The sequence below is a fragment of the Olea europaea genome, unplaced genomic scaffold, assembly GCF_002742605.1.
Source record: "Olea europaea var. sylvestris unplaced genomic scaffold, O_europaea_v1 scaffold1331, whole genome shotgun sequence".
Lineage (NCBI taxonomy): Eukaryota > Viridiplantae > Streptophyta > Magnoliopsida > Lamiales > Oleaceae > Olea > Olea europaea.
Window position 1 is genome coordinate 120,862 of NW_019230793.1, and position 12,147 is coordinate 133,008.

Consider the following 12,147-nt stretch of genomic DNA (forward strand, 5'->3'; position numbering starts at 1 on the left):
GTGAGAAATAGGTGAAAGCTTTAAGTTGAGGACAGTTGTTGAGATCAAATGTCTAGAAAAACAAGTAAAGGGCATAAAATAAACATGGAAAAATCATCACTTCTCTCAAAAGCCTTTATGACTCGAGCAAGTAAGTCTGTTAGGATTTAAAACCCGATATCCTAAAACCAACTGGTTTGGGAATTATCGGCTTAAAGCTCGTTACAGAGGTCATATAGAAAGCAAGAAAAATGAGAAGTTGACAAAAATTCATCTTATCGAGCCTTTATAACTCGGGTGAATAAGGCTGCAAGGGTTTAAAACCTGGTGCCCTAAGACCAACTGGTTTGGGAGTCATCGCCTAAAACTCGTTACACGGGTTATATAGAAAGCAAATGAGAAGATGAGAAAAAAAGGGCCCTTGTTGGACATTTGGTTGATATAACTTTAACCTTGATGCGAGGTAAGTAGCTTAGTTTGAGCCTAAAGGTTGAAACAATTAAATTAAAGAGAGTCTCTACTTATTGATATGTGTACTTATAAGGGTAAAATCTATCTAAACTAAGAGAGGGTAAGGATTATAGTTGTTAAACTCCCAATCTTAGAACACACCCCGAGATAATAGAGTGAAAAGAATAAGTTTGGGGGGTTGTGTATCTCTCGAGTGATGCAAGGATAAATTTGACCACTATGGGTCGGGAATAAACCATTCATAAGCTTGATATGTTGGCATGAGTTCACACACACACGTTGAGTATTGCATTTGATGAGTGAAGGTTAATTTTATTCTCGCACTCTTGATATCGTTTTATTGTTAATGCTAAGTTTCAATCCTGAGACACGGCAAGCTATTAAGCCATGTTTGTTTAGCATTGAGTCACTGCATTGTTTGAGGACAAACAATAGTTTAAGTTTGGGGGATTTGATAAATATGTTTTTACACATTGATTTGGTTCACAATCATGACTTAAACATGGATAAAATGGTTGAATTGTGACTTAATCTAGTTAAATTCATGCATTGTAGGTAATTCAATGGAAATTGTGGAATTCAGGAGAAAAGAGCCGAAGAAGGACCAAAACGCAACAAATTGATAGTTCGAGGACCAAAAGTGCAAATATTGAGAAGTTGAGCTAAATGCAAAACGAGAGTAAAAACATGCTGAGTATGAGCGCAAGGGCAAAGCAAAACAAGTGGAGGAAGAAAGAATCGAAGAGGGACTGAAATGAAGACAGTTAAAAGTTGGAGGACTAAAGCGCAAATACTCAAAAGATGAGCCGAATGAGTGGCAAGAGATTCGATGGTGTCAATCATCAATTGGAGGTAACATTTGTTGAAAAGATGAAGAAATCGAAGAAAGAAGTCAAGAGAAGCAACAAGGAAAGTTCAGGGACCAAAATGTAGAGACTTCATAGTTGGTTAGTCTATGCGACCGCATAGTGTAACCATCTATGCGGTCGCATAGATGGTTGCAGGAAATTTTGGGGGGAAATTTATTGGTCTATGCGACCGCATAGAAACCTTCTATGCGGTCGCATAGTGATACTTCGGGGGCCTCCGTTGCAGTTTTTTGTTTTCGTTGAAACTCTTTTCCTACTTGATTTTGACGCGATATAAATACCCAAAATCATCAAATTGAANNNNATAGGCTAGGGTTTTTATTCATTAGGAAATCGATGAACCTTTGATTATTTAATTTCCTTTATTTCATAAATTCAATATAAAGTTTCGGTTGGACAATTGTTTGATTTATATGATTTGATTGCTTCCATAATTATTGGCCATATGTTATGTGAGTTTAGATGATTTATTCTTTGCATTCGAAAGAAGGAGAATAGATTCGATATAATATAAATTAACATAGGGTTCGATAGGGGATAGAAATATACCCCTATGCTTTGTGCAATTCATAAGGTGTTCATAAAAATTCATGCGTTCTTGTATATTTGCATCATCCATAGAAATATAGGCTGGTGGTGTGCAAGAGTAGATTCAATATATATCGAGAGAGTATATTGGATAGGTTTAGGAACATTGAATTGTCATTTTTCCATCGATTCGTTGAATTTGTGAAATTAGGGTTTTTAATAGTCAATTGGGGATTCGAGATCCTAATGATTGCATTTCAATTTATTTCTATACATTAACTTCCAAAATTGCGTATTTACATTTTAATTGAGTTTTTGAGTCATTCAATTAGTGAAATTTCGAAATTAGGGCTTCCAATTTCGAAATTAGGGTTTTCTTTAGAAATTAGGGTTTCAAATTGGGGATTTCTCCCACAATTAGGGATTTTCACATTTAAACCAAATTTTCATTCAATTAGATTCGGTTAAGGTCACATTAGTCTAATTAGAGCTAATTCAATCCTCGTGGGAACGATACTTGGACTCATAATCCATTTTACTATTTGTTAATGAATCGTACACTTGCGGTGGGTTTTAAAATTGAAAGAAATATTCTGTGAACACGAAGGTACATTATTAAGGAGATAAGTTTATTGACTGGTCTTAATACTTTCCAAATATCAACACATGATCCTGCTTTTTTGTTGCAAATATTGCATGTCTTGTGCATTGAGAAGCTAGAAAGATTTCATATCGTATTAGCTGACTTAGAGCATGCCAGTAAAACCATCTTAAAAAATTATTATTTCGGAAGGAGATTGGATATGAGCGGTATAATTGACCTGAGTATGCTTTCACTACCTGCAATTAGCTCATTAATAAGGTAACCGACCATCTTTCTATAGAAATGGACACAAATAATCTTGATGATCATTCTCTACAAGTGATGGAGAGGAAGAATATGGTAGATGAAGATGACTTTGAGTATCTGAATGGAAATTTTCAAAGAGGGGCCTTTGATAGATTACAAGAGATGTATCTACTTGGCATACCAAGAATTAAACATTTGGGGAGTGGTGTCATCAAACCTCCATCACTACACAATTTTATGATTCTTGTTATTGTAAAGTGTCCCTCCGTTAAAAGCCTATTTGTGGAGTCAATTGCATTATGCATGGTGAATCTTCAATGTTTACGTAATTGTGACTGTGAGATGTTAGAGGAAATTGTTTCAATGAATACAGAACAAAATGAAGATACCCAGATGCTTGAATTCCCAAAACTACAAGAAATTATCCTTCATAATTTAAGAAATTTTGAGAGCTTGAGATCGGAATCAAACAAGATGTCCCAACCAATGTTCAAACAGGTATACATTTTTCCTTTTGTGGGTGTGTGTGTGGGGTTGAGTGCGCATGGGGCAGCATTCTCCATTTCTATTAATTCATAACACAAATCTTATAACCTTTGAAATTTCCTAATTGTTAAGGCATTGTAATTGATGCAAATGGTCCCAAACTTTGCATTTCATTTGTTTATGATTCTAACCTCAGTGCCAAAAAATAGTTTTATTTATCACCACACACAGTTGCTTGGTTTGTTACATGTAATAAATGGTTACTGTAAAACAAACTAGTGAAACATAGAACCCATTATGGCCCTGGGAATCTTTTATTTTCTTGAGAATATTTTTAAAAAATAAAGATGGCCTCTCAGCATCCACATTTCAAAAACGTCATCAAACTTGGGTTGATCTTTACATTTTTTAAAAGGGATATATATTTTGCCCTTCCAAAAGAGCACTACACAATAGTTTGGTTTTAATTTACTTTTACAAGATGTTGTAATTCTAAAATCATTTGAAGAAAGAGATAAATGAAGGTGTAATTTGGCAATTTAAATTATCAAATCTTAATTAATTCTATAGAGTTAAAGGTGATATTCAAACTTATGAAGTTTTATGTTTATATAATTTTATCTGACAGGATTAAGTAAATTTCTTCCAGGTTACACAGCCTAACTTGGAGCTTTTGACACTTAATCAACTAACGTCATTGGACATGAGAAGTTTACCCAAATTAGTGCATATCACAAGGATCTTTCCTAAAGATATTTGTATCTTTGAGAATTTGACAGAACTTCGAGTTGCAAATTGTGACAACTTAAGATACTTATTCTCACCTTTAATTTCCAATAAACTTGTGGCTCTAAATTTTCTTCGAGTTTGGAGATGTGAAGCAATTGAAGAGATTATTGGAAGACAAGAAGAAGACGACACTTCAAACATTGAAATTGTAGAAGAAGGAATGACAAGCAGAATTGTGTTTCCTAAATTGATCGATCTAAGACTTTATCATCTTAATAGATTCAAAACGATTTTCTCTCAGAACTATGAACTTCTGTTCCCTTCACTAGAGCATTTGCTAATAATACATTGCCCTGCGATGACAAAATTGAGTTCAAGACAACAACTAAGTGCACCAAAGCTTGATAAAGTACAGATAGAAGGAGAAAAATATGTTGATATTTCAAATTTCTTGGATGCCGAAGGTATGTATGTTTTCTTGATTCCCAATTTACAATATCTTTGTTGTTATATACACTATGATGCACAATATAAATTAATGTATGAATAATTGATAAATTAACATTCTCTGTTACTCAGGTTCAATACAGATATGAGAGGACAATAAATTTGTTGATACCTCCAATATTTTGAGGATGCAGGTGTATACTTCCAACGTATAGTTGAATATATGTGCTATAATTGTTTGTAGATTATTCATTAATATATGAATAATTGGAAAATTAATATGCTCTATTCCTTTCATTTTCTGAAATGAACAATTGAAGAAGAATGTTGTTACAGAATGAATATATATATAATTTCAAAGAAACTACTAAGTTCAATGCTAACGGAAGAAGTTGCAGAGCTGGATGGACGGATGATTCTTATAGACATTTTCTCCTCCTACTCTTGTTCGAGCATGAGATTAAAGAGTTTAGGAGGAGAAACTCTGGTTAGATGAAAGGAATTTTTTGGTCAATATTTTACCATCAACAAGTTAACGTCGTTTGTGTGAATCTAGAACTAAGGCAACCACGAGAAAAATCATGTGAGAAAAGCCGATCGAAAGAATTTCTAAAAAATCATGGATAAATCTAGAAAAAGTTTTCCAAAAAATGGTGATTTTGGTCATGAAAGTAGCTGAAAAAAATAGATCTGAAGATAAACAGAAAAAATTACAAACCATGACAAACAATTTCTAGCGCTACAAATTGAAAAAGAGAAACGGGGCAAATGTAGAGATATATTGTCAATAGATCTACAAAAATCAAGGAGAATGTTGAGCAAACAACATCGTGGCTCCATTCTTATCTTGTCGCTGAAACAAAGCTATAATTGAGCCTAATAAAAAATAGGAAAGAGGAGCAGTGATTACGGCTGGGAAAATTTGAATCTCCAATAATCAAGGAAAGTTAAGCTTTCAGCAATGGCCTCCGATACTGCCACCAAAAGCCTCTACCCTTGACAATTACTGTCAAAGTCATGGCAGGGATGGAAACCACTGGGATCCATTTGCTAACCTCATTGCTAAATAATCTTTAGATCCAAGCGTTAGAGCTTCGTTGCGCATCACAGCCTCAGCCAATTTCAACAAGGCCATTGTTGTTAGTTTGATGCACTTCGAGTAGTATTTTGTAAAACAATATTATGAACTATTATTCAATTATTCGTATGTTCTAATTTGAAAAAAAATTTATATAAAGTTCCATGATCATATAGGATGTCACAAATTGTATACTTAATGGTTCAAGTATAGTGAAAGACAATTTGTGATGTGATCAAAATATATCATTCACAATTGGTACATAAAGTCGGACATTTTATGTTGATAAGATTCTATTGTCCTTATTGAGATTTTTTCCTCCAAGTGTTAGTTGGATCATACCTAGATTATTTTACACTATATCAAAAACCTGAAGCCGAAGGTGTGCGAAAGTCGTGCAGTTGAAGCGACTTATTGGTACGAAGATTTATGTTCTATTAATTGTTAGTAGTAATTTGTATCCTAAAAAAATTTATTTATCTTGGTCATTCTTCTTCCCATTCTCATTATGAAACCGGACCAATTATTTCCCTTCATAATGGTGTTATGAAAGCCTTTTTTGTCTAATTATTTGAAAACAAAATATAAGTGATCACATATAGCAGAATATGTTTTCTATAAAAGACTACCAATGCATAAACTGGAGAGAAACATGTACATTATGTCATGTCATAGAAGTCTATACAATGCAAAGCAACACGACAATCAGGTATGTTGAAATCATAGTTATTAAAATCGGATCGAATCGGCCGGCTCGAGAACCCTGATCCAGTTTGCATTAATTTGTTCGTTATCAATTGAACAGATCAAGAACCTTTCGAACCAGATTGGTTTGTCTTGAACTAGATCCGGTTTGGATTGAACCGGTTAGTTACCAAATAGGTTGAAAGCAAAATTTAATATCAAATTTGTAGTTGGGAGGATTCAAACCTTTGCCCACCTTGAGAATTATGGGAAGCCCGATCACTATGACAATTGATGGAGTATTAATTATAAATTTAACAGAATTATATATGTTCAATTTTAATCTTCGGTTTAGAAAGAAAAGAATTTAACTAAAATTCGACCTTGCAATGACCCACTAGTTGAACCACTATCCAATGACCAGATGATTTGTCCAGGTCAATGATCGGGGTCGGATATGATAACTATGGTTAAAAATACTCCAAAAAGCAATTCAGACGTAGTGACTTACTTTGCTAAACAAGGAGTTTTTTAACTAACAAAAGAAAAAGTAACTCTCAAGCACACAAAACATGCTACAGTCCCAAATGCACTCAAAACATGAATTTTGTTTTTATTACACGGAACAAGTGCTATTAGTATTGCCACCAATTCAATACACCATGAATGGACTAAACATATTGAAGTTGATTGCCATTATATTCGTGAATTAGTTCATGATAAAATTCTTCATCTTGTTCATGTCTCTCACGATCCGAATGCTAATCTATTTACTAAGGCAATGACTTCTGCACGCCATGCATATCTTGTGAGCAAATTTGTGCTTGTTGACAACTATCATAAATTTGAGTGGGAATATCAGAAGGAAAAGATTTTGGATGTTGATTTAGTAAATCAAGATTTGTAGCTCTCTTTCCTAATATTTAGAGACTCTAATTGTTTAATTTATTTTCCATGATTAGCTAAGTTTACCATGTATAGACAAATCTCTGTAAATATCTATAGAGTTGTATACTTCTATTGAAGATATAGAGAAATATTCTCTCTTTTTAAAGTTATTACCAACATCTAGTTGAAAAAAAACATAGTATAACTGCTTGTACATTAATCACCGATGTATGAATAATCGGAAAACTTAAAATGCTCTGTTTGTTGTGCTTTCAGCCATGAGCAATTGAAGCACAATTTTTATAGCAGAACAAATGCAAATTTATTCACTAATGTATGAATAGTTGCCAAATTAATAATGACTACTCCTTCCCTCTGATGATCTCTTTCATTATCTACTGAGGAGCTTCTAGAAAAAAATTTATTTAACAAATTGTTTCAATTATTTGAATTCATGTGATAAGCATTCTTTCTATTATTTGAAGTATATAAAAAAAAAAATTTTGACTGAAAAGAGTGTGTTTTTCAAACACTTTATAACAGTGCTATTTTTGAAATTTGACTCAGTTGATATTTGGGTTGAGGAGGCCCTTACATGGCAGCTCCCAAAATGGTCTCTTGTGCCAAAAATTGTACTTCTTTTGGACAGTTGAGATGATCTGATGGAATGAAAGGCTAGGATTGATTCTTGGTTATTGGATAAATGACTTGACTTGGGAGAGAGACTTGGACGGTTGGTTTTCAAATTCATTTTTCTTGTTTTGGTTTCTCTCTCTGAAGCCTTCTTCTTGGAGAGATTTTTCATCTCTTTTTTCTCTTTGGTTAAATTCTTCTTGTGTAATTGTATTTTTACACTAGGCCTTGAATAACAGCCTTGCTATAGTAATTTGTGGGTTGGCTTTTTGGCTGTTGGTGGGTTTGTGTAAACTGTGGAATTGGGGCTAAGTGTTGTGGAAGGATTTGTGTTCGGTTTTGTAGATCTGTTGATCGAAATTTGTGTATTCTGAGTGGTTTGATATAACTTTGGTTCTCTTGAACGGCGATTTGCATAGTCAAACAGGTTCAGTTTCTGAGCCCCAAACTAGGCCGCGTTTAGCTAAACTGGGTCAACAAATTTCATTGTTTTGTCTTGTTTTTCGTTTTATCATTTGAGTACTTTGATTTATTGTTTTCAGTTAGAGTTCTTTATCATCAAGAAATACCCAACACTGACGCTTGATGTCATTATGTTAGTAAGATTAGTTTATCACTGTTTTATTTGGATTTACATATAATTTGTTAGCTAGCCTTATAATATTAGCGGTATGTTTGGTACATATGATATAGGAGAAACAACTAAATTTAATGCTACTGGAAGAAGGTGTAGCCAGAAAATTTACGGGCAATGGTTTTTGGTGTTTGGATGGATGGATGATTCACGTAGATAGCTTGAGGCAACTTCCCAATTGCATAATTGCTATTCTGGGCTTGTAGTTGGGAGTGGAAGATGTCATTGTGTCTACTGGTCGATTCAATTTTGCCTGACGGTATGAACCTAGAAGCCTAAGGTTTGCAAAATTGGTGTGGTTGAAGCAATGTATTGGCTTTTCAATCCAGGATTTAGTTCTAAGATGTTTGTTCTGTCAGTTGTCTGGAGTAATTTGTATCATAAAGATTTTTTAGTTATCCCAAAATTTTATTTATGCTGCTTATACTAAAGATGAAACCAGTTATTTTCTTTTCTAATGGCGTTATGAATGTCTAATTCTTTGTTACTCGAAATAAAGGGGAAACACTTTGAATCCTCATCAAATAATAATGTATTTCCTCATACAGTAGCCACTAGGCATAAAACTTTAATGGTATGTTTAACAAAATCCCCCAACTGCTTTGTTTCAGCCGATCTTTCCCTTGCATTCTGTTCCCCTATCCAGGTTTGAAAAGAATAAATGAATATTCTTTACTTCAAAGATTGAAATTGTTGAAGAAGGAATGACAAGCTGAATTATATTTCCTAAATTGAGGCTGCTAATGCTTGTTCATCTTTATAGAATCAAAATGCTTTCCTCTCAGAACTGTGAACTTGTTTTCCTTCACTAGAGGAATTGGAAATTGAAAATTGTGTGTGGTGACAAAATTGTGTTCAAGACAACGAAGCACACCACTGCTTGATGAAGTATGAAAGATTGGAAGCTCGTTGATATTTCAAATTTATTGGATTCTAAACGTATATGTGTCTTTTTGATGCTCAATTCTTAACATGTACCCTATTATGTACAATATAAAGCACATTATTAATTAATGTATGAATAGTTGATAATTAATATCCCTTGTCTCTCAAGCTCGATACAGATATGAGAGGACAACAAATTTGTTGATACTTCCGATATTGTTGAGGATGCAAGTATTACCTCTAGTCATGGACGGACCCATATGGGGTCATTTGGGGTCAATTGATCCCACAAAATTTTGTGGTTTTTTTTTTCTCCAATAAATCTATAGTTGTTTTAAGCTCTTTACAACAAGATACAACTTTTCTCAAATTTATATATTATGTGAAAAAACATGTAATTGCCATTGACAGCCTACTTTGACGCATTGTTTATGGGATCGTATGCTAGTTGAATCCACAAATCACGTACATAATCTAGAAGCTCATTTCGAGAACTACATCATAGTCATATCAAATAGACCAATCAGATATCTGCATCAAACGTATGTCTCAAAAGATGTGTCTGACTTGTATTTTCTTTAAAAAATTTCAATTATTTCATTAACGTTTATTATTTTTGCATGATAAATTTCTTAATATAATTTGCATACCTTTATTAGGATATTTCACATGGAATATGACGTCTAAACTTTTAGGATCATTATGGATTAAATGTATTTTGAATTACTTTCGAATTACATTTGCATGAAATTTCAATTCATTTACTTCCTACATTCAATTTGATTTACTCGCCGCCAAATCAGCATTCGTTAATGAGATCGTAAGCAAAACTATAGAAATAGAAAAATTCATTTGAAAATATTGATAATGATGTAATTATACGACATTTTCTAAGTATCAAGATGTGTATTAACTTATTTTCATGAATATTATGTTGTGTTAAAAAAATTGCATTTTAATTTTTGACCCCACAACACAAAAAATTCGGGTCCGTCCGTCCTTCTAGTTAAATATAAATACTATAATTGCTTGTACATTATTTACTGGATCTTGCTACATGTACATAAAAATTTACATGATGGATTACATAATGTCATATGGTATTTTACCATTTGCAAGTTTAAAGCATAATCAACTTTTTCATCCAATCTTTTCCCTCCATATCATATTATGTAATCCATTATGTATATTTTTTATATACAAGTAGAAAAATCCTTATTCACTAAGGTATGTGTTAGACATATTGTTGTCAAACGACTTTTCCGACGATGATGTAAACCAGTTATTAATTATCAGTGGACATTTGCAATATGACTGAACGATATATTAATACCAAAATTGTAACGACCCAACCCAAGAAGAGATTGGACCATTTGAAGCAACCAATTTTATCATGTTGCTCGTGGGCCAAATCGTCTACCTACTTGGATGGCTAGCAATACTTGAGGCCCGTTTTATATTCCATTTATATGTTATTGGGACATGACCCATTACCTAGACCAAACTTACCTTATTTGAGACTTAGCCCAATATTTATTCACTTGGTCTTGCATGCCTCTCTAACTAGACTTGGTGTCTTCTTCTCCACTCTCAACGTGCTCTTTCTCTCGATCGACTCTACTGCCTTCTGCCATTTTTCTTTGTGTTGATTATTTTGGTGATATTAATCCTCCTTTGTGATAGTCTCTAAGTGGCAAAAAGTCTAACAATCGTAGGTGGAACCTTTGTGGTGTGCTTGGGTCGTTTGGTTTTGGTATTAATTCGGGTTTTGGTAACTGAGCCTATATAACGCCTCGGTGATTGAAAATTTCATTCCCTTACAATATGAATAATTGGAAAATCTATCTACTCTATTCCTTAGGCTTTCAACCATGAGCAATGAAGATGTAGCAGACAAAGTCAAGTTTTGTTCCTTTCCACAGCTTCAGCTTTAGGCAGCTTGTCCCCTAACAAATACTGCTTCCCAATTTTTGATTTGAGAACTTGCTATATGTGACTTAGGAACTATAGCTCTGGACTCACATGAATGTTGAGATCTTGTGTTTGTATCTTCCACATATTTGAGTTTCCCCTACATAAATAACCCGAAGTCGGAGGTGTGTGAAAGTCGCGTAGTTGAAGCAACTTGTTGCTTTGTAATCCTTCGATTTTGTACCAAGATGTATGTTCTATCTGTTGTTAGGAGTAATTTGTATCCCAAAAAAAATTTATATATCCAGGTCATTCTCATGATTAAACTAGACCAGTTATTTCCATTTTTAAGTTTTATGTAACCTTTCTTGTCAAATTATCGGGAAAAAAAATATAAGTGATCACATACGGCAGAATAAGTTTTCTTTAAAAGACTACCAATGCCGAAATTGGAGAGAAATCTGTACATTATGTCGTGTCATTAAAGTCTATATAATGTAAAACAACACGAAAATCAGGTACGTTAAAATACTTCAAAAAGTAAGTCAGACGGAGCAACTTATTTTGCTAAACGTGAAGTTATTTCACTAACAAAAGAAAACGTTATTTCACACAAAACAAGCAATGGTCCCAGAATCTTTGCCTAGTAAACATTAATGTTGTGTTTGGCTATGGCATGTCTCCAATCACTTTTATTTCCAGTCCCTTTTTTCCCTGCCTTCTGTTTCTCTTTCCATATTATAAAAGAAGATTGTCATCTATTTTTTATGAAGACAACAGTTTAAAGAAGCAGTGTAACGAGGAAGACTGACAAAATTATAAAAAATGAAATATAAAAATAAATTAGTTTTGTTAATAAAAACAGTGGTCAATTTGAGTCAAATTCTAATGGGTCGATTTGACTAATTTGACATTTATTGAGTAATTCATGAGAGAAAGATCGCAGAAGCATGTATGCGCTCTGTGCAGGCCAACTATGGTACTGTCAATGTTTTTGCAATAGACTATAACCATTTGAAGGCAGAAAAAAGAAGAAGAAATATTCATTCTCTCAGAAAAAGTTCCCCAGCCTGTT

At 33.5% G+C, this 12,147-nt stretch overlaps 1 protein-coding gene across 1 annotated transcript; it reads left to right on the top strand.

Annotated features, from left to right (window-relative positions):
* Positions 1–2,733: 2,733 nt before the first annotated feature.
* LOC111375062 (probable disease resistance protein At5g47260) lies at positions 2,734–4,508 on the top strand. Its single transcript, XM_022997849.1, has 3 exons — positions 2,734–3,195; positions 3,833–4,376; positions 4,492–4,508. The coding sequence occupies exons 1-3, from the start codon at positions 2,734–2,736 to the stop codon at positions 4,506–4,508; spliced, it is 1,023 nt and encodes a 340-aa protein (XP_022853617.1).
* Positions 4,509–12,147: the final 7,639 nt, after the last annotated feature.